The sequence below is a fragment of the Phoxinus phoxinus genome, assembly GCF_949152265.1.
Source record: "Phoxinus phoxinus genome assembly, chromosome: 11".
NCBI lineage: Eukaryota > Metazoa > Chordata > Actinopteri > Cypriniformes > Leuciscidae > Phoxinus > Phoxinus phoxinus.
This window is the reverse complement of record NC_136886.1, coordinates 6373582-6395970: the sequence shown is the minus strand read 5'-3', so window position 1 is coordinate 6395970 and position 22389 is coordinate 6373582. Positions and strand designations below refer to the sequence as shown.

Sequence of the window (22389 nt, the reverse complement as noted above, 5' to 3'; positions counted from 1 at the left end):
AGTCCTTTAGTTAGTGCACTGTATTATGTGAACATTTTTATTATTAACATCAACAAAGGTTAATAAATGCAGTTAAAATGTAGGCTATTCCTCATTGTTATTTCATGTTAGTTAATGCAGTATCTAATGTTGACAAATGAGACCTATTGTAAAGTGTTACCAACAAAATAGCTATACAGAAACAAAAGGCATAGGCCATGGGTTTTCAATCTTTTAGCCATGGACCCCCGAATACAATCATCTGTGGGATCACCATCCTAAAATTTAAAAGGCAGCTATATATTTTCATGTATAAAGACTAAATCAATAGTCTAAAAATAAATTAATAGTAATATATATATATATATATATTTATATTTATAGCCTATGTATACGTCCACTCACATGTGCTGTAGCCTGCTGTAGATTAATTTATTTTATTTTATTTTTTTAAATTAAAAAAAATATTTATTGATTTAATTTAATCAGTGTTTTATTTTAATCGGTGCGACAGAAGGGTTAATACAGTTTGTTTATCTAACTAGCGAGATATAAAGTGACGTTTATTATTTATATCTGAATGTTCGCAGGCAAACCGTTCGTAGCCTATATGCTGCGGTTGGGCAAAGTCACTTGCTCGTGAAAAGGTAAGTTTGAATCAACATAAAAGTTATTGAAAACAGCAATTTGAACAAACAAAGAAGTTATGTAAAATGAATATGTTGTGAATTGTGCGTTTTACGGGTGTGAAACACTAGAGCTCTCGTTCGACGGGCTGTATTTCCTGCGTAACTAACGTAAGTCCACCGGCAGGAGGCGCACAGTGGCAGCAGGACAGTAACAGTAGCCGTCGCTGACTGTCGACCTCATCTTTCTATAAACAACCCGAAACGACATCGAGAGGTGGAGCCGCCGCGCTGACAACTGTCAAAAGACCCTTCCTGATAAGAAGAGCTCTTCCGTCCTCACAGCATCTTGTCGTATCCCTTTCGAAACCGTTATAAGACGCATAACGTTAGTTGGAGCGAGTAACGTTATACCGTATATTCCGAGTATACGAAGTATCTTTAGCTATTCCGTTATTGCGGAGCCGTTTCGGATGAGCGGTTCGCACTTTGACAGGTTTTGACAGGCTGCATGTCTTCCTGGAGACCCACTGAGAAGGTGAGACGACCGCGAGTGTGTAACTTATGAACTGAACGCTAGCTTACATTTTCAAAAGCATCGTCTAGATGCGTGCTTATGAGAGTCATCATGGCATACGAGCTGTAGAAATGATGCTGATGGAGTATTTCAGAGAAATGTGCTACAAACTAATTACACGTGATACGACTAACGTTACACGTACTACAAATGTATATGTGCTACAACTAAATAGCCTACTAAATATTTAAAGCGGGGTAAAGTTAGTTTTAGGTTCGATATTCGCCAGACATTCGTTTTTCCATGTCACTGCTCTATAAAGTCGGCAGTCTTACAGATATATCAATACCAGAATTACTTTTAACAGTAGTCAATCAATGTATGTCGACATGAAAAATTCGTTAAAAATAACCTTACGTGCATTATAGCTGCATATTTATACCTGAGAGTGCTTTAACGCGCTGTCACGGCTCATAATGCTTGAGGGAACGTCTGCCAATTACACCAACTGCGTTAAAACGTATAATTTTTACTAGTTAAAATGACTTTTTATACTTAAAAAAAGGACATGTTTAAATAAAAAGCTTGCAGTGGGATACTATTAGTAACATCGACTTACCAGTGACATTTTGCCAATACCTCCCATACTGTACAATATACAAATATTAATATGAAAATAATTCACCTAAAGTGTTTTGTCATGTTTAAAATGTTGTAGTAATTCCCTAGTGACCAGACTGACTTACTACAGGTGACATTCTAACAATACCTCCCTTACTGTACGTACAGTACACAAATATGAATATGAAAATATTACTGTAATTCACCTAAAGTGTTTTTTCATGTTTCAAATGTTATAGTAATTCTCTAATGACCAGACTGACTTACTACAGGTGACATTTTAACAATACATCCCTTACTGTACGTACAGTACACAAATATTGATCATAAAAGATAACTGTAAATCACCTACATATTTTTTATTATATTTCAAAGGTTGTAGTAATTCCCTAGTGACCAGACTAAATTACTACAGGTAAAATTTTAACAATACATCCTTTACTGTACGTACAGTACACAAATATTGATACTAAAATATTACTGTAATTCACTTACTGTTTTTTTTTTCATATTTCAAAGGTTGTAGTAGTACCCTAGTGACCAGACTGACTTACTACAGGTGAAAATTTAACAATACATCCTTTACTGTACATACAGTACACAAATATTGATATGAAAATATTACTGTAATTCACTTACAGTTTTTTTTTTATATTTCAAAGGTTGTAGTAGTACCCTAGTGACCAGACTGACTTACTACAGGTTAAAATTTAACAATACCTCCCTTACTGTACGTACAGTACACAAATATTAAAATGAAAATATTACTGTAATTCACCTATAGTGTTTTTTCATGTTTCAAAGGTTGTAGTAATTCCCTAGTGACCAGACTGACTTACTGCAGGTGAATTTTTAACAATATATCCTTTACTGTAGGGGAAGTACACAAATATTGATACTAAAATATTACTGTAATTCACCTATAGTGTTTTTTCATGTTTCAAAGGTTGTAGTAATTCCCTAGTGACCAGACTGACTTACTACAGGTGAAAATTTAACAATACGTCCCTTACTGTACGTACAGTACACAAATATTAATATGAAAATATTACTGTAATTCACCTATAGTGTTTTTTCATGTTTCAAAGGTTGTAGTAATTCCCTAGTGACCAGACTGACTTACTACAGGTGAAATTTTGACCATACCTCCCTTACTGTACGTACAGTACACAAATATTAAAATGAAAATATTACTGTAATTCACTTATAGTGTTTTTTCATGTTTCAAAGGTTGTAGTAATTCTCTAGTGACCAGACTGACTTACTACAGGTGAAATTTTGACCATACCTCCCTTACTGTACGTACAGTACACAAATATTAATATGAAAATATTACTGTATTTCACCTTTAGTGTTTTTTCAAGTTTCAAAGGTTGTAGTAATTCCCTAGTGACCAGACTGACTTACTACAGGTGAAAATTGAACAATAAGTCCCTTACTGTACGTACAGTACACAAATATTAATATGAAACTAATACTGTAATTCACTTATAGTGTTTTTTCATGTTTCAAAGGTTGTAGTAATTCTCTAGTGACCAGACTGACTTACTACAGGTGAAATTTTGACCATACCTCCCTTACTGTACGTACAGTACACAAATATTAAAATTAAAATATTACTGTAATTCACCTATAGTGTTTTTTCATGTTTCAAAGGTTGTAGTAATTCCCTAGTGACCAGACTGACTTACTACAGGTGAAATTTTGACCATACCTCCCTTACTGTACGTACAGTACACAAATATTAATATGAAAATATTACTGTATTTCACCTTTAGTGTTTTTTCAAGTTTCAAAGGTTGTAGTAATTCCCTAGTGACCAGACTGACTTACTACAGGTGAAAATTGAACAATAAGTCCCTTACTGTACGTACAGTACACAAATATTAATATGAAACTAATACTGTAATTCACTTATAGTGTTTTTTCATGTTTCAAAGGTTGTAGTAATTCTCTAGTGACCAGACTGACTTACTACAGGTGAAATTTTGACCATACCTCCCTTACTGTACGTACAGTACACAAATATTAAAATTAAAATATTACTGTAATTCACCTATAGTGTTTTTTCATGTTTCAAAGGTTGTAGTAATTCCCTAGTGACCAGACTGACTTACTACAGGTGAAATTTTAACAATACCTCCCTTACTGTACGTACAGTACACAAATATTAAAATGAAAATATTACTGTAATTCACCTATAGTGTTTTTTCATGTTTCAAAGGTTGTAGTAATTCCCTAGTGACCAGACTGACTTACTACAGGTGACATTTTGACCATACCTCCCTTACTGTACGTACAGTACACAAATATTAATATGAAAATATTACTGTAATTCACCTATAGTGTTTTTTGAAGTTTCAAAGGTTGTAGTAATTCCCTAGTGACCAGACTGACTTACTACAGGTGAAAATGTAACAATATGTCCCTTACTGTACGTACAGTACACAAATATTAATATGAAAATATTACTGTAATTCACCTATAGTGTTTTTTGAAGTTTCAAAGGTTGTAGTAATTCCCTAGTGACCAGACTGACTTACTACAGGTGAAAATGTAACAATATGTCCCTTACTGTACGTACAGTACACAAATATTAATATGAAAATATTACTGTAATTCACCTATAGTGTTTTTTCATGTTTCAAAGGTTGTAGTAATTCTCTAGTGACCAGACTGACTTACTACAGGTGAAATTTTGACCATATCTCCCTTACTGTACGTACAGTACACAAATATTAATATGAAAATATTACTGTATTTTACCTATAGTGTTTTTTGAAGTTTCAAAGGTTGTAGTAATTCCCTAGTGACCAGACTGACTTACTACAGGTGAAAATGTAACAATATGTCCCTTACTGTACGTACAGTACACAAATATTAATATGAAAATATTACTGTAATTCACCTATAGTGTTTTTTCATGTTTCAAAGGTTGTAGTAATTCCCTAGTGACCAGACTGACTTACTACAGGTGAAATTTTGACCATATCTCCCTTACTGTACGTACAGTACACAAATATTAATATTAAAATATTACTGTATTTCACCTTTAGTGTTTTTTCAAGTTTCAAAGGTTGTAGTAATTCCTTAGTGACCAGACTGACTTACTACAGGTGAAAATTGAACAATAAGTCCCTTACTGTACGTACAGTACACAAATATTAATATGAAAATATTACTGTAATTCACCTTTAGTGTTTTTTCAAGTTTCAAAGGTTGTAGTAATTCCCTAGTGACCAGACTGACTTACTACAGGTGAAAATTGAACAATAAGTCCCTTACTGTACGTACAGTACACAAATATTAATATGAAAATATTACTGTAATTCACCTATAGTGTTTTTTCATGTTTCAAAGGTTGTAGTAATTCCCTAGTGAGTAGACTGACTTACTACAGGTGAAAATGTAACAATACGTCCCTTACTGTACGTACAGTACACAAATATTAAAATGAAAATATTACTGTAATTCACCTATAGTGTTTTTTCATGTTTCAAAGGTTGTAGTAATTCCCTAGTGACCAGACTGACTTACTACAGGTGAAATTTTGACCATATCTCCCTTACTGTACGTACAGTACACAAATATTAATATGAAAATATTACTGTAATTCACTTAAAGTGTTTTTTTATGTTTCAAAGGTTGTAGTAATTCCCTAGTGACCAGAGTGACTTACTACAGGTGACATTTTGACCATACCTCCCTTACTGTACGTACAGTACACAAATATTAATATGAAAATATTACTGTAATTCACCTATAGTGTTTTTTGAAGTTTCAAAGGTTGTAGTAATTCCCTAGTGACCAGACTGACTTACTACAGGTGAAAATGTAACAATAAGTCCCTTACTGTACATACAGTACACAAATATTAATATGAAAATATTACTGTAATTCACCTATAGTGTTTTTTCATATTTCAAAGGTTGTAGTAATTCCCTAGTGACCAGACTGACTTACTGCAGGTGAATTTTTAACAATATATCCTTTACTGTAGGGGAAGTACACAAATATTGATACTAAAATATTACTGTAATTCACCTAAATATTTTTTTCATATTTCAAAGGTTGTAGTAGTACCCTAGTGACCAGAATGACTTACTACAGGTGAAAATGGTCACTAGGGAATTACTACAACCTTTGAAACATGAAAAAACACTATAGGTGAATTACAGTAATATTTTCATATTAATATTTGTGTACTGTACGTACAGTAAGGGACTTATTGTTCAATTTTCACCTGTAGTAAGTCAGTCTGGTCACTAGTGAATTACTACAACCTTTGAAACTTCAAAAAACACTATAGGTGAATTACAGTAATATTTTCATATTAATATTTGTGTACTGTACGTACAGTAAGGGAGGTATGGTCAAAATGTCACCTGTAGTAAGTCAGTCTGGTCACTAGGGAATTACTACAACCTTTGAAACATAAAAAAACACTTTAAGTGAATTACAGTAATATTTTCATATTAATATTTGTGTACTGTACGTACAGTAAGGGAGGTATTGTTAAATTTTCACCTGTAGTAAGTCAGTCTGGTCACTAGGGTACTACTACAACCTTTGAAATATGAAAAAAAACAGTAAGTGAATTACAGTAATATTTTCATATCAATATGTGTGTACTGTACGTACAGTAAGGGAGGTATGGTCAAAATTGCACATGTAGTAAGTCAGTCTGGTCACTAGAGAATTACTACAACCTTTGAAACATGAAAAAACACTATAGGTGAATTACAGTAATATTTTCATTTTAATATTTGTGTACTGTACGTACAGTAAGGGACTTATTGTTCAATTTTCACCTGTAGTAAGTCAGTCTGGTCACTAGAGAATTACTACAACCTTTGAAATATGAAAAAAAACAGTAAGTGAATTACAGTAATATTTTAGTATCAATATTTGTGTACTGTATGTACAGTAAGGGACGTATTGTTAAATTTTCACCTGTAGTAAGTCAGTCATGTCACTAGGGAATTACTACAGCCTTTGAAACATGAAAAAAAACACTAAGTGAATTACAGTAATATTTTCATATTAATATTTGTGTACTGTACATACAGTAAGGGAGGTATGGTCAAAATTTCACCTGTAGTAAGTCAGTCTGGTCACTAGGGAATTACTACAACCTTTGAAACATAAAAAAAACACTATAGGTGAATTACAGTAATATTTTCATATTAATATTTGTGTACTGTACGTACAGTAAGGGAGGTATGGTCAAAATGTCACCTGTAGTAAGTCACTCTGGTCACTAGGGAATTACTACAACCTTTGAAACATAAAAAAACACTTTAAGTGAATTACAGTAATATTTTCATTTTAATATTTGTGTACTGTACGTACAGTAAGGGAGATATGGTCAAAATTTCACCTGTAGTAAGTCAGTCTGGTCACTACAGAATTACTACAACCTTTGAAACATGAAAAAACACTATAGGTGAATTACAGTAATATTTTCATATTAATATTTGTGTACTGTACGTACAGTAAGGGAGGTATGGTCAAAATTTCACCTGTAGTAAGTCAGTCTGGTCACTAGGGAATTACTACAACCTTTGAAACTTCAAAAAACACTATAGGTGAAATACAGTAATATTTTCATATTAATATTTGTGTACTGTACGTACAGTAAGGGAGATATGGTCAAAATTTCACCTGTAGTAAGTCAGTCTGGTCACTAGAGAATTACTACAACCTTTGAAACATGAAAAAACACTATAGGTGAATTACAGTAATATTTTCATATTAATATTTGTGTACTGTACGTACAGTAAGGGACATATTGTTACATTTTCACCTGTAGTAAGTCAGTCTGGTCAATAGGGTACTACTACAACCTTTGAAACATGAAAAAAACACTATAGGTGAATTACAGTATTATTTTCATATTAATATTTGTGTACTGTACGTACAGTAAGGGAGGTATTGTTAAAATTTCACCTGTAGTAAGTCAGTCTGGTCACTAGGGTACTACTACAACCTTTGGAACTCGAAAAAACATTAATTATAGGACTTCGGTTTGCACATTGGGCTGAATTTGCAGACGGTCCCTAAAGCAGCCTATGTGAATATGCAGCGAATATCGAACCTAAAACTAACTTTACCCCGCTAATATTTAATACACGTCATGTGTAGTTGTATTCTCATTTAGGAAGTCTGTTTATAATTATTCATCAAAGAACTATGCTATTCCGTCCCAGAAAGCATTTAATTTGCATCCACGTCAAGGAAGTAAAACAGAATGACCCAGTTTTACTAAGAAACCTTCCTTTGTGGTTAAAATTGGCGCTAATATCAAGAGAACCGCCTAACGTTATAACTCTCGCACAGTAGGACTGGAAACTTACTTTGCCTCTTACCAGGCTATATAACGGATTGTTTGTGTTTGCATAATTGATACTCATGTTAATATGTATAATATAATAATAGTAGGCCTATGTACTATTTGTTGTTGGCCATAACATAAAAATAATTACTCGCCAAAATGACTGTAAAAAATGAAATACTTTACTTTTAACGTCCCTTTAACCTATTTTATATATTTATAAGTTTTTGTATACAAGTTGTTTTCTCAAAAAAATTGCATATTGAATGAAGAGAGGAGAGTGAAAATAGATTCACAGGTCCAACAGCAAAAAAAAAAAAAAAAAAACATGTTACTCATGTGTTATAAAACAAAACAAATGAGAGAATGATGAACTAAATGAACTTAGCAGAGCTGTTAAACAACACTGTCAGTTTAAAATAGCCATTGGAGGGATTATTAGCTAAAGACAAGGATTTAGTTTTAAAGCACTGGAAGTGTTGCATCAAACAGCCTGAAGTGTTATTTACTTAAGCTCTATTGAATCGTTTATATTTTGCATCTATTTCTCCATTGACATGTATAAGTTCTGACATATCTGGATAAACGTGGTTATACAGTACTAGTACTTTGCATCTTGTCTCACCTTTGTGTTATCCTCTAACATTGTCCATTGAGTAGTTTGTAAGTGTGCAGGCATGTCTTAAATGCTTCTGGGGTATTAGTTGAATCAGGATTAAGGATTTGTAGGGGGGAAAAGAATAGGTGCTTTCATTACAAATCATAAATGCTTATGCTGTATTAAAAAGAATAGGCGATAGGAGCACAGAGTGAGTGTTTGTATTTCTCCATTCGCACAGAACTGGACAGTCTGTTGTTGAGACTAACCACAGTTATCTAACTCAAGGGACTTAATGTACATGTAACTGACTGAAGGGGAACTTGAGGTCCGTGGAGCTCCACGTGCTCTCCTTCAGGTAATCTGCTGCTAAACGCTCCGTCACCCTGCACGAGATGAGCCTGCCGTTTGAGATTAGGAATTACGCAAAGATCAGTATCAGACTGCGAGAAGCTGTGGAATATTAAATGTCACGTTTATTGTGATGTTTTTTATTTTGGTCATCTGATTCACAGTGTTTTATTGTTTTCTCATGAGTCAGTAAGGTGTTTGCTAATGAGTAAATGTAATAATAAAGACAGGAACATTTAATGGAAAGGGAGGAACTATTAACTAGTAACTATTGGGACCTAAATATGAGCTGGAGTACTACAACTCAGTGATGTTTGAGTTATCAATAACCACTAATAAGTTAAATTACTTTTTACACTATCTATATATTTATGTGTTCTACAGTGATGTCAAGGCGAAGCACAAGGTTAGGTTCCAAAGGGACGACCTTTCCTGATGATGACGCTGCCAGCACCAGCTCCACTGAAACCACTGGCCACGTCTCTTACAAAGAGAGCCCAACCAGGTGTGTTTGTATGTGCTGGAGCTCTCCGTCCATCAGATACATAGTTTGCATGTGCATTAATGGCAGTGAACCTGAGACAGATGCTTTCCTGCAGGATCTTCAAAAAGAGGACTGGTCGCAAGAGCGCAGGCAGTGTTTCCCGTAATTCCAGTCGCGCGAGTAGTGTGACTCAGATACAGACCGGGCAGCGCAGTGACCTCACTGCCACTGAAAATAAGAATGGTTAGTATCTACACACACAGAATCTGCAATAAAGTATATGTGTGTGTGTGTGTGTGTGTGTGTGTGTGTGTGTGTGTGTGTGTGTGTGTGTGTGTGTGTGTGTGTGTGTGTGTGTGTGTGTGTGTGTGTGTGTGTGTGTGTGTGTGTGTGTCAAACAGAAGCTCAAGCATGTTTGCTTAATGTGCAAGTGCGAGTGTGTGTGTGTGTATATATATATATATATGTATATATTAGGTTTCACTTTATTTTGATGGTCTCTTTAACACATACTGTTGACTATTATAGTAACGTTGCACCTATATGTCTACTAGCTCTTATTAGAGTGTTAGTAGACTGGTAGGGCTCCGGTTAGAATAAGTTGATATGTACTTGCAAAGATTCTTATAGTCAGTAGAATGTCTGTTGGAGGATCATCATCACAATAAAGAGTTAGCAGATATTAAGCAGACAGACTACTAATACTCGAATGAGAGTAGCATGTAAAATGTAGACTGTAGTGGCAAAGTTACTTAGTCAACAGAATATTCAAAAGGGACCATAAAAATTAAGTGTGTATATATATATATATATATACATCATACACACAGTGGTGGCCAAAATTATTAGACAATAAGTATCTTCTGCTCAACAAGGCTTCATTTATTTGATCCAAAATACAGCAAAAAAAAAATCTATTAAAATGTTTAATTTATTCCTGTGATCAAAGCTGAACTTTTAGCATCATTACTCCAGTTTTCAATGTCACATGATCCTTCAGAAATCATTCTAATATGCTGATTTTCTCCTCAAGAAACATTTATTATTATTATCAATGTTGAAAGCAGTTGTGTACAATTTCTTTTCAGGATTCTTTAGCCCCATTCACACAGCACTTTGAACCCGGCAAATTGCCGGCAAATTGCCGGAACGCCTTCTGTGTGAACGCAAACACGACCCGGGTTTAATGCCGGGATCGATGCCGGGTTGGGGACCTAGTAACATTGCCGTGTTCAGACCCGGAACGCGCGCTGTGTGAACAAAAGCCAGGACAAATGCCGTAAGGGGTGTGTCGTAGTGATGATGCACGAGCCTTCGCAATGTGGTAGTTATCGTGCCACTCTGTTACTCTGTTAGAAGAAAGTTTGTGTTCGTCATCGATACAAGAAAGAACGAAAAGATGTCTGCAAACTGGACTGAAGCAGAGACCCGAGAGCTCCTTGCAATCCGCGCCGAAGCTGAGATCGTTCGTTCGCCACCTTATACGTCACATCATAACGTCACGCGTCTATCCGGGACATACCCGGGTTGTGTGTGAACGCGCTCTCTGATTCCGGCAAATCACTGGCAGTGTGAATGAACCATTTTCAAACGAACCCGGGTCAAATCCCGGGTCACTTTATCCGTGTATTTTCCGGAATCTCTGTGTGAAAGGGGCTTTTGATGAACAGAAAGTTCAAAAGAGCAGCATTTATCTGAAATAGAAAGTTTTTGCAACATAATAAATGTCTATACTGTATCCTTGCTGAATAAAATTATTGATTTATTTAAATTTCTTTCCAAAAAACAACAACAAAAAAACTCTTACTGACCCCAAACTTTTGAACGGTAGTGATAATGTTATAAAAGCTTATTTACAGTATATGTAAATAAATACATGTAAAACATATGTTCTACTATTCATTTACTATGAATAATATAATATTAATACAAAATTATGATATATAATATAAGGAGTATGTCATATTTTATATATGTGTAAAATATACAACATTCTTTTGACTGTGTCTGGGTTTCAGGAATGCCTGTTGCTGGATTCTCCTCTGGATATTCCTCTGCTGAGGAGCATTATGAACAACCCATAAAATCAAACCCTAGTAAGTGTACATTGATCTTTTTTTTATTTTTTTTTAAAGGTCGGTTAGCCGTGCTGGTCCATTTTTGAATTGTCAACTTAAGAGCGTTGTAGAAATTGACAATTTATTTTTCCTTTTCTCCAGGTTTTACCCCGTCTGTAGCTGAACCGGGCTTTGGCATTTGGGACATGTTTCACTCTCCAGGTATTACATGTTTAAACCCTATAACATGAACAATCAGTGTTTTTCTCCTGCTGTAGTCATGCGCTCGTGTGTGTGTGTGTGTTGCAGCTCAGGCTCTGGTTATGCTCTACTGGTGGCTGGGCACTGCGTGGTACAGCCTCACCTCAAGACTGTCTCTGATCAATGTGTTTCTGCTCAGCAGGTACAGTGCTGTGTGTGTGTGTGTGTGTGTGTGTGTGTGTGTGTGTGTGTGTGTGTGTGTGTGTGTGTGTGTGTGTGTGTGTGTGTCGTTATTACATTAAATATGTGACCTTAAGAACATGTATGATATGCAATAACTCACTGTAACTTTCCTGGGATTGTTAATAAGTCTTGGTAATGTTTAAAAACATAAATTAACTAAGTGAATTCATTTTTTTCTAGGTACGCTCAGCTCTAAAACGTTTCAATGGCTTGCTCATTTTTTTAAAAGAGATTTCGAGATTTATTTGTACACATGATCACCGATCCTCTCTTTCTCTGTAGATGCACAGCAGATATGAGAAAGGCTATCCTACTGGTTCTCCTTCTCCTCTTTCTCATTTTTGGTGAGACAGCTGATGGACACTCTTCTAAAATATCAAAAATGAAACTTATATATTTCAAGATAACACGAGAACCTTCAAGAATGTGTACATGTACTGTAGCTGGAAAAATATATTATGTATGTGTTCATGCCTGATCATTTCTCATAGAGTTCTCAAGAAAAGTTCATTTGCATTTACCTATTGCAGGAATATGGTACTGGTTCCCGTTTGCGTCTCGTTCTCCCCCTCATGTGGTTGTTTCCAGGACTTCATCTGTCAAACACACAGATGGACATATGAAAGCAGCTTTTGATGTGAGTAGCCCTCAAAAAGCTCCTGTTTCATAATGCTCAGTTATTGCATGCTTCTCTTAAATGTTTTATTATTTTAGTAAATGCTATTTTTGCTCTTTTAGGACCAACTCCAACATGCCAGCCTGTCTAACTTGAAGGATGAGATCGCCAGCTTGCACGAAAGGGAGGAGAACCTGATGGTAATTCAAATCTAATCACAATCATTTATGTTGGTGCCTGTTAAAAAGAAAGTGTCAAGCCAGCTTTATTTATATAGCGCTTTATAAAATACAGATTGTTTGAAAGCAGCTTTACATTAATTCCATTCTGCTGTAAAAGAGACAATAGTAACCCTAACCATTATCCAGCTGAAGTCAGTTCAGCTCAATAACTGTAAAGTTCATCAATTATGAAATGAGTTCAGTTCAGCTACTGCATATGAGTTCAGCTGTAAAGCAGAAACATGCAAATCAAACTGCATCAGGTGACAGAAGTGGAGGACTAACAAAAGATCCGTCCCAATTTCTTTCTCTTTGACTTTGTTATCTCAGAGAGACATCGAACTACTGAAGACGGAGAGCGCAAAACACAAGGTCAAATCTGAGGTGAGGAAACCAAACCTTCACATTTTCTTCTCTATATTAGCAACTATTTCATTTCCACTGACTGTAAACGTCATTTCCACCTCCTCTGTTTCTTGTCATAGCAACAAAGCACAAAACAGGAAATGATGTCATCCACCTAATGTGTGTTTTTGTGTGCTTGTCTCCTAGATGCTGCAAACCGATCTGAGGTCTATGAATAAGCAGATGATGAAGTTAGTGTCTATTCAGCTTTTCACTTTGATTTTGTAGACTTTTTTTATGTTTAGTCTTGTGCATGTTGCATCATTCTTATTTGATCCAGTGATGGCAGATGTTGAATGTTCCCTAGTGTTGAGTCTGAGCGCGGGCAGCAGATTTCTGAGCTGAAGTCCAGCCTCTCAAATCTTCAGTCAGCTCAAGACCTTCTGAAGGAAAGAGTTGATGCACATGACACTCTCAACACCACCGTAAGGACACTTTACGCTTTTAGCTCGTTTAAATTCAGCAATTACTTAATAATCAGTTATTCCTTCATGTCATTTCTTCTGCAGCTGAGAGCAGAGCTATCCGATTGGCTAATAACACACCTGAAAGATCCAAGCTCACTGACCTCAACTGTAGTGCTCCGTCCTGAGCTGCAGAGGGCGCTAGAGGATCTGGAGAAGCGCATACTGGATAAACTAGTGCATGAGAAAGAGAGCGGCAGAGATGTCTGGAGGACTGTGGGAGAGACGCTGCACCAGGAAGGAGCCGGAGCCGCCACGATACAAGTGTGTGTCGGAGAGAGAACAAATGCATGCATTTTTAGGGCAGTCTGAAGTTTACATGAGGGTCATGATGTCTTTTAACCCTTTATATTGGCACCGGCCCGCCGGCGGGCCCGCGGCCATTATATATTTTAAACAGTAATATCCTATACTAAACCTAAACCAATCTTGACAAACTATATGTCATTTGAAAGCTTAAAATCTCTAGTTTTCATTTGTGGTGACTGATTTTTAAAATACATTACAGAGGAGGCGTAATTTATCAATTTGAAACAAGAATATTTTCATACTCCTAAGGCGTGTTCAGACCTTTATTTTGAAATTGTGATGAACATGAAAAATCATGAAAGAATGGTAGAAACCTCAGTTTGTTTTCATGCCAAGAGTTCAAAAGATAGCATCCATTCAATTTTTTTAGAAAAAAAGGTCTGAAAATGTTTTAAATATAAATAAAAAAATTATAGATTTACCATTTGTGATTCACCATTCGTGGCAGCGAGCTATAATGCACATACGTGTTCTTTTTGTGTTTCTTAGAGGTGGAATTCATTTAAAAATCTGCCAAACTTCCAACACTACTTCTGAATAGGATTTCTACTTCATAAATTGTATGAAAATTGTAAAAATAATGGTTCAGATCCCTCAAACAACATATGGAAATGGAGGCGCCCTTATATGGGCAGTAATGTCAACTAGTGAAAAAGTTTGGTACTGCGCCCAAACAAAATCTTACTGAAAGCTTATTTTTTGAGATATCAACCTAAAATTTTAAACACAACTTGTTCAGATTTTTGCCTTTGATTTTTTTGCATTTTTAGAGTCCTCCAGGTTTTGAAAATATATATTTTATATAAAATATGAATAATTAAATTTTTAACGTTGTACATTTTCATAAACTCAAACTTCTATAACTTTTTTTCTGTTTAACTTTCTTAATTTATTTCTCTTCTACAAAAATCTGCCAAATGTCTTCTTAAAAACAAGACCAATCTTACATCTATACTCCAAAGCATTCTTGAATTACAACCATTTAAGTTCGGAATGTGCATTTTCATGTATATTCAAAAAAAGGGGGGCGCATGATATTAATGGGTGTTTTTTTATGCATAACAGGATGTGAAAGAAATCGTCCAGAGGGCAATTGGTCTGTACAGGGCAGATGGGATTGGATTGGCGGACTATGCCTTGGAATCTTCAGGTACAAATGTCCTGCTTGAAAACTTGTTCATTGACTATATTATACTTTCAAATGACCATTTGTTTTAATATATATTCATATACATACATACATACATACGCTACTGTCCAAACACTGCTGTTGGGTTTAATGTTTAATGTTTTTGAAAGAAGTATCTTGAGATCACCAAGGCTGCATTTGACAAAGAAATAGGAAAAAAAACAGCAATATTGAGAAGTATTGTCAAATTAAAATAACTTTTCTATTTTAATATATTTCAAAATGTAATTTATTTCTGTGCCGGTATTTTCAGAACCTTCAAATTTGTATGTATAATAAAAATAAATGATATACATAAACCATACTTTTATTTAGCAAGGATACATTACATTTAACAAAAGATAATGTTACAAAACAGCACAACTGTTTTCAACAGTGAAAATAAGTTAAATAACAGTTTCTTGAGCAGCAAAACGGCACATTAGAATGATTTCTGGAGGATCATGTGACACTGAAGACTGGAGTAATGATGCTGAAAATTCAGCTTTGCCAGTTATTTTATATTGTAATAATAATTCACAACATTATAGTTTTTACTAATCTTTACTGTTCCATACTGTACAAGTCTCACTGTGTGTGTTTGTGTAGGTGCCAGTGTGTTAAACACTCGTTGCTCTGAGACATATAAGACCCGATCTGCGTGTCTGAGTTTATTCGGCATTCCTCTCTGGTATCATTCAGAAAGCCCTCGCACTGTTATACAGGTAACCCACAAACTCTCAAATCACACTGGCCACCTTCAGTTTAACAAATCTGACTGTCGAAGTGTGTGTGTGTGTGTGTGTGTGTGTGTGCTGTAGCCGGAGCTGTATCCCGGGAAGTGTTGGGCATTCCGAGGCTCACAGGGTTTCCTGGTGATCGCACTATCTTACCCAGTAAGAATCACCCACGTCACACTCGAGCACCTTCCCAAAGAGCTCTCGCCAACGGGACGCATTGACAGCGCGCCTAAGGATTTTGCTGTCTACGTGAGTTGATATTCCAACGTTCTCCATAACAGTGATAAAACGACAGCATTGAGATCCCTTGCCTGTCCTGTGTTCAGGGTATGTCTAATGAGACTGAAGACGGAAAGCTGCTCGGGACATTCATGTACGACCAGGATGGAGAACCCATTCAGACTTTCAAGCTTCCGGTGAGTCAAACATAGTCTTAATATGTCTATTAGTCATTCTCTGATAGGCTTAGATACGTTTTTGTGAATTCATCCTAAAATTGTTCCTGTGTTCTGGCCTGTAGGAAGCCTCGGACAACTACAACATGGCAGAGCTGAGGGTCCTGAGCAACTGGGGTCACCTGGAATACACCTGTGTGTATCGCTTCAGAGTTCACGGAGAACCTTCACTCTTCTGAGAGCCGAAGAGATCATTCGCTCTTGGTTTACGTTATGCAAAAAAAAAATGTAAAGCTCAAATGCACTGGACTCTTATAGAAGGAATCAGACAGCTTCCTAATGTACAAATACCAAAAAGCACTCGCAACGTTTGACTGATATCAGAATGAAGATCGCCCTTTTAAAAAATATTCAGTTTGCATTCCTCAAACATTAATTTTCAGGCAAGTGCTGATAGGAGATGTTTGTTTTTTATGTAGTTTTGAACGAACTGTTGTGATTTATTTATTTTTGTATGCAGGAAGGCCAGCCTTAAAGGGATAGTTCACCCAAAAATGTTATTCTGTCATCGTTTACTCGTTTACTGTTGTTCCAAACCTGTATGAAAAAAAGAGAGATTTTTAACAATAATGAAATGATGGATTTTTATGGGGGGAAAAATACTATGGAAGTCTGAGGATCTTCAGCTGTCTGGTTACCAATATTTAATTAAAACTTCTTGCTGAACAGAAGAAAGAAACTCATACAGGTTTGGAACAACTTGAGTAAATGATGACAGAATTGTAATTTTTGGGTGAACTATCCCTTAAGTTATGTGTAACAGTAAATATGATTTATGAAGCCGAATGAAGGACAAAAAGTGTCATGCTTAGCTAGAATTACTATAAAGCAGCATTTGTGTTGTTTTGCTCTGCCTTTTACATTTGTTTTATCCTCAGTATTGTGTTTTGTAATGTTTATTCACGTCATCGTCGAACCATATACGGAGAATGTCCTTATGGATACTGAGACTGTTATTTTCTGCCCTGGGTGACGAGTACACATGGGTACGTCTCCTCTGCGGGACGGGGGAGGTGTGGAGTCAAACTCAGGTTTTGGGTTTTCAAACCGAAGTGCTCTTGAACGTCACACTCTTGTCCTCTGTGTATATATGTGCTTGATGATGCAGTGTGTTCTCGAATGCATACTTAAAACTCCTTGAAGGTATAAATATGTGCATCGTTTAATTTGATTTATTATTCTTTTATTTTGGCATCCTTCTACATTGCTCATCAAGCTTAATAGAGCTCTGATGTTAATTTGGCAAAGTTTACATGACGTTTCTGTAACATTATTTGATATTATTTTGTAAGAAAGTTTTTTTTGTTAAATAAATTTGAGATGGTACACAATATGGTGTGAATGCAAATATTAATGCATTATTTCAAGAGTTGCACACACGAGAAGTGTTCATGCACATCTGCATGTAGTGTGTGTAATACTGCACTGATCTTTCCATGCTTCGTTTCATTATTCATGGCTGAACATCAGCCAAATCTATTGCATATACACAAGCAATTCAGCAACATACTTCAGACCTCCATCAAATTTAATTTGACTTCAGACTCTACCTGCAATGCACTTTTTTGTTTTTATGATCCTGCAGGTTTGATCAAAATCATCCAAATATAAGGAAAATATTCTAGAGCTACAGGTTTTATTTTACTATGCAAACATGTGTATGTGTATATATATATATATATATATATATATAATAGAAAAATAAAAGGAAAAGGTATACATTGACTTGAACATAATCAGTTATAACATTTCAATGGTTCTCTCTTGTTTTTGCATGTTCATAATTTCTGGCCAAAAATTATGTCTGCACAATTTGTCAGGTTTCATTGCGTTATCACAAATAAAACAATTGACTCCAAGCACAACTATGTAAATGAGCAAACCTTTAATCATATTTATAAAGGGTGAAGATGCGAAGGCCAGACACATCATCACTTTTGGCCACTAGTCTGTGGGTGTATTACTATACATATATATATATATACAGACACAGATATAATTGTATACCTCAATCACATATAGTATCTAATGCTAAATGAAGGTGCTAGTAGTAATACATTTCTCATAAGTTGTTTTGTCTCTTCATTCCCTTGTGTGGACACATCAATACAAATCCAAAACAATGGAAGGAATCCGGTTTCATTTATCCATGACTGACCAGAGAATTTCCCCACACCCTCACAAACGCTTTGTTCTGCCAACGCTTCACTACATTACACTGCAGGGATTCATCTGCTTTCTGATTTATAAATGAAATGGTTCAGCTTGCTTTTCTTGATTTCTGCAGCTCTAACAGGCGAACAACATCAAACTATCTACCAGCTCAAGCAGTGGTTACTATAGACGTCTCCTACAGGACACCAGTTTTAGTTCTTGGAGATTCTTCAAAATCAGGAGCGTTTGAAACCACTGAGCTAAACTACCCACACTGATTCTCAATTCATTCACACATACAATAGTGTTTTTTTCTAACAATTTTATTTCCATAATATAGAAGTAAAATTGAAAGCAAAAAAAAAAAAAACTAAATAAATTAAGTGGATCTATAAATACAGTATGGTAAAAAAAAAAGAAAGAAGTACGATGTTATATACTTACAGTACTGACTACCGTGATAGTGCATCAAAGAAGAAATTCTACGCCAAATGTTACATGTTCAACTTAAAACTACAAGGACAATAAACCAATTCTATTTTACATTCATTATTTACATTTACAGCTTGAAATCACCAAACTTTCCATAAGTTAAACATATTAATATTCAAAACAACACGCATCATTAATTTCAGTGGGACACTCATGTGAACATGTATGCGATCTGAAAAAGACACTGGTGTACATAATGTCAAAAACAGACACGCAAGATGATTTCATATGGAATGCTGAGGGTGAATATATTTTCTGGATGCTGGTGTTAGAACACACAAAAAAATCATTTTTAAATCTGTTGTATCTCGGACCATCACATGCACACCGTCTAAACGTTTACTGACGTGCCACTGACCTGTCACCTGGGACATTATGAATGTGAGATATAGCAGTATTTATGGGAGTATATGCTGTATTTTATGATCAACGTCCTGATGCTAATACTTTCAGTTGAGAGTACATATCTCTCTGTGCATTAAAAAGTGACCGTCTTTATATTAAAAAGTTGGGTGGGTGTGATATTTGGTGACATGATACGATTTAAGAAATGTTATATTCTCAGTGATTATAACTATTAGTATTCCTGGAGAAACCTAGTCAATTCATTACAAAAATATAAATACGTTTAAAAGCTGTGCTGTATCTTAAAGGCAAGAACAGAAGAAATAATTATATGAATATAGGGATAAAATAACCTTGTGTAAAAAAACAGAAGAAGCTTGCTATGCAAAAGAGTTTTAACATCAAATTTACATGATGTCACACTGTTACAATGGTGACATCATCGATAAAATGTAACTAAAAAAGAACCCTAGAATATTTGTTATATATATATATATATATATATATATATATATATATACATATATGTATATATAGCTTAGCATGCAAAATAAATATATATATCATCATCATCAATCGGCTGCGAACAAAACGGGTTTGCAGTCGGTCACAAGTTTTCTCCATTCTGTTCGATTACTGGCAGCTCTTCGCGTCTCGTCAGCAGTTGATGGCATGTCATTGTTAATTAGTTTGCCGATGTATGTATGATATAATGTGCGTGGCTTTCCTCGGCTTCGTCTGCCATGTCGTTCTTGGGGCGCATATAACACATATTTGTTAATTTGGTCGTTTGGGTCTCTTCTAAGTGAGTGGCCGACGAAGCGTAGCTGTCTTTGTTGGATTTGAAGGATAAGCTGGTTCTTTTCGACTGCTTCGTATACAGCTTGATTACTTATTCGATCCATTTTCTTAATGCCGAGCATGATTCTATAACAACTGGTGGCAAAGCTGTTGAGTGAGTTTTGCATTTTCTGGTTGATGATCCAACTTTCGCAGCCGTGGATGGAAATGCAAGCTGCTTCAAAGATGTTTAGTTTGAGTTTGATTGGAAGAGTTTTTGATAGAAATACATCCTTCATTTTCCAGAATGCTCCCCACGCTTGTCCTTTTCGTGCTCTGATATCTGCTTCGCTCGACGCGATGTATGAGCCAAGATACTTGAAGTCTTTTGTCCACTTGATTTTTTGTCCGTCGAGTTAGATGAACTGATGTAGGTTGATCGGCATCTCTGGCCCGGCAAGCTCTTGGCTGCTAAATGCTTCCGTCTTTTTAATGTTGACCAAGTCCTACTCGTTTTGCCCACTTTGCTGTTGTTTGAAGTTGAGCTTGCGATTTTTCTAGATTTTGCTGCTTGTTGTTGTCGCCGCCCTCGAGCAGCGCAATGTCGTCAGCAAAATCGAGGTCGAACAGTGAAGTGCCTGGGTATCTCGATGATCTAGATAGATTCGTCATGAAGCCATGTGAGCCCGTTGATGTTGCATGCTCTTGTTCTGCTTTCTTTAGGACGAAGTCTATGACGATGATGAATAGAAAGGGAGCTAGTGTGTCTCCTTGAAGAACGCCAGTTGAGATGTTGAACTGTTCTGATAGCTTGCCCTCAACCATTACTTGACTTTTTGAGTTGCTGTAGATAGTGCGAACGGCTCTTACGGTTTTATCAGGAATTCCGTAGTGTCGCAAGATGTCGAACATGACGTTTCGTATGAGCGAATCGAACGCTTTCTTAAAGTCGACGAATATGATGTAGAGGTCTAAGTTCTTGTCGATGGCGCCCTCGATTATTCGTCTAAGTATGTGAACTTGTTCGGTACATCCTCTTCCTCTTCGAAATCCTGCTTGATTTTTTCTCATAATGTCATCGACTGGTTTTCTTATTCGATTAAGAATAACTTTATTGTAGACTTTCGCCGCGATCGACATCAAGCTGATCCCTCTGTAGTTATTCATCAGTGTAAGATCGCCTTTCTTGAGCAATGGGACGATGAGACTGGTGGTGAATTGCTCAGGTGCTTTTTCTTGCATGTAGACATCATTGAATATGTTACACAGCTGTCTGACTGCGTAATGGCCTCCGTATTTGAGAGCTTCGGCGGTAATGGGGTAGTCGCAACCTGGTGATTTGCCATTTTTGAGTTCGTCTACGGCCATAGATGTTGATGTTGATGTAGATGTTGACCTCGTCGAACGTGAATGGGCCTATAACGATCTTTAAGTCTCTGGTAGCTGGCTCGATGTGTAGATGTTCCGTGACTGTTTCGTTGTTCAGTAGAGTTTTGAAGTAATTTTGCCATTCGTCTAGCAGTTCCTTAGGAGAATTGATATCGCTACCATCTGTTTTCTTAATTTTATGCTTGTTTATTGATTTTGTTCTGCCGCTGATCTCATTGATAACTTCCCATGTGGTTCGTAGCCTGTTTGCTTTCGCAGCTTCCTTGAGACGCTCGAGTTTCTCTGATAGGAAGGCGATCCTGTCCTGCTGGTAAGACTCGAGAAGCTTTTGACTTAGATCGTGGCACTCTTGCTTTTCTTTTCGGTCTCGTTTGGCTCGATTTCGTTGGTCAAGTAAGTTTGTTGTTCGACTTGAGACCCAATTTTTAGGGGCTTTTTTCTTGATAAGACCGACAGTTGATTTAGCCGCTTTTTCGATGGTTGCTACAAAGTGGTCATATTTAGTTTGTACGTCTTTGCTTAGCACACTGAGGTGATTTTTGATTTGGATCTCTTTTAGCTTCCTCCAGTCGTATTTTGGTCTTTTATTCTTATTTTCGACTGGTGCCCGCAGACTGACTCTTATTTGCGCGTTAACTATGCGATGATCTGAGCCGACATCTACTGTGTTATATGCTCGAATGTTCTTCACTGAGTTTGCCCATTTTCCGCTTATAAGTATGTGGTCAAGTTGTGCTCGGTTTTTGTCGTCGTTTTCCTTTCTGTTTGCGTCGGGTTGCCACGTCCAAATTCTAGACTTCTTGTGCGGGAATCTGTTTAGGATTAAATATATATATATAG

The 22389-nt window shown here is 36.1% G+C and overlaps 1 protein-coding gene across 1 annotated transcript; it reads left to right on the top strand.

Annotated features, from left to right (window-relative positions):
- The first annotated feature begins 787 nt into the window (after positions 1–787).
- sun2 (Sad1 and UNC84 domain containing 2) lies at positions 788–17719 on the top strand. The gene is made up of 18 exons (XM_079629549.1): positions 788–1143; positions 9411–9531; positions 9626–9753; positions 11529–11606; positions 11730–11789; positions 11877–11970; positions 12294–12355; positions 12542–12648; positions 12750–12827; positions 13179–13232; positions 13401–13444; positions 13561–13678; positions 13763–13981; positions 15092–15176; positions 15804–15919; positions 16016–16183; positions 16261–16350; positions 16455–17719. The coding sequence occupies exons 2-18, from the start codon at positions 9413–9415 to the stop codon at positions 16566–16568; spliced, it is 1734 nt and encodes a 577-aa protein (XP_079485675.1). The 5' UTR covers positions 788–1143; positions 9411–9412; the 3' UTR covers positions 16569–17719.
- Positions 17720–22389: the final 4670 nt, after the last annotated feature.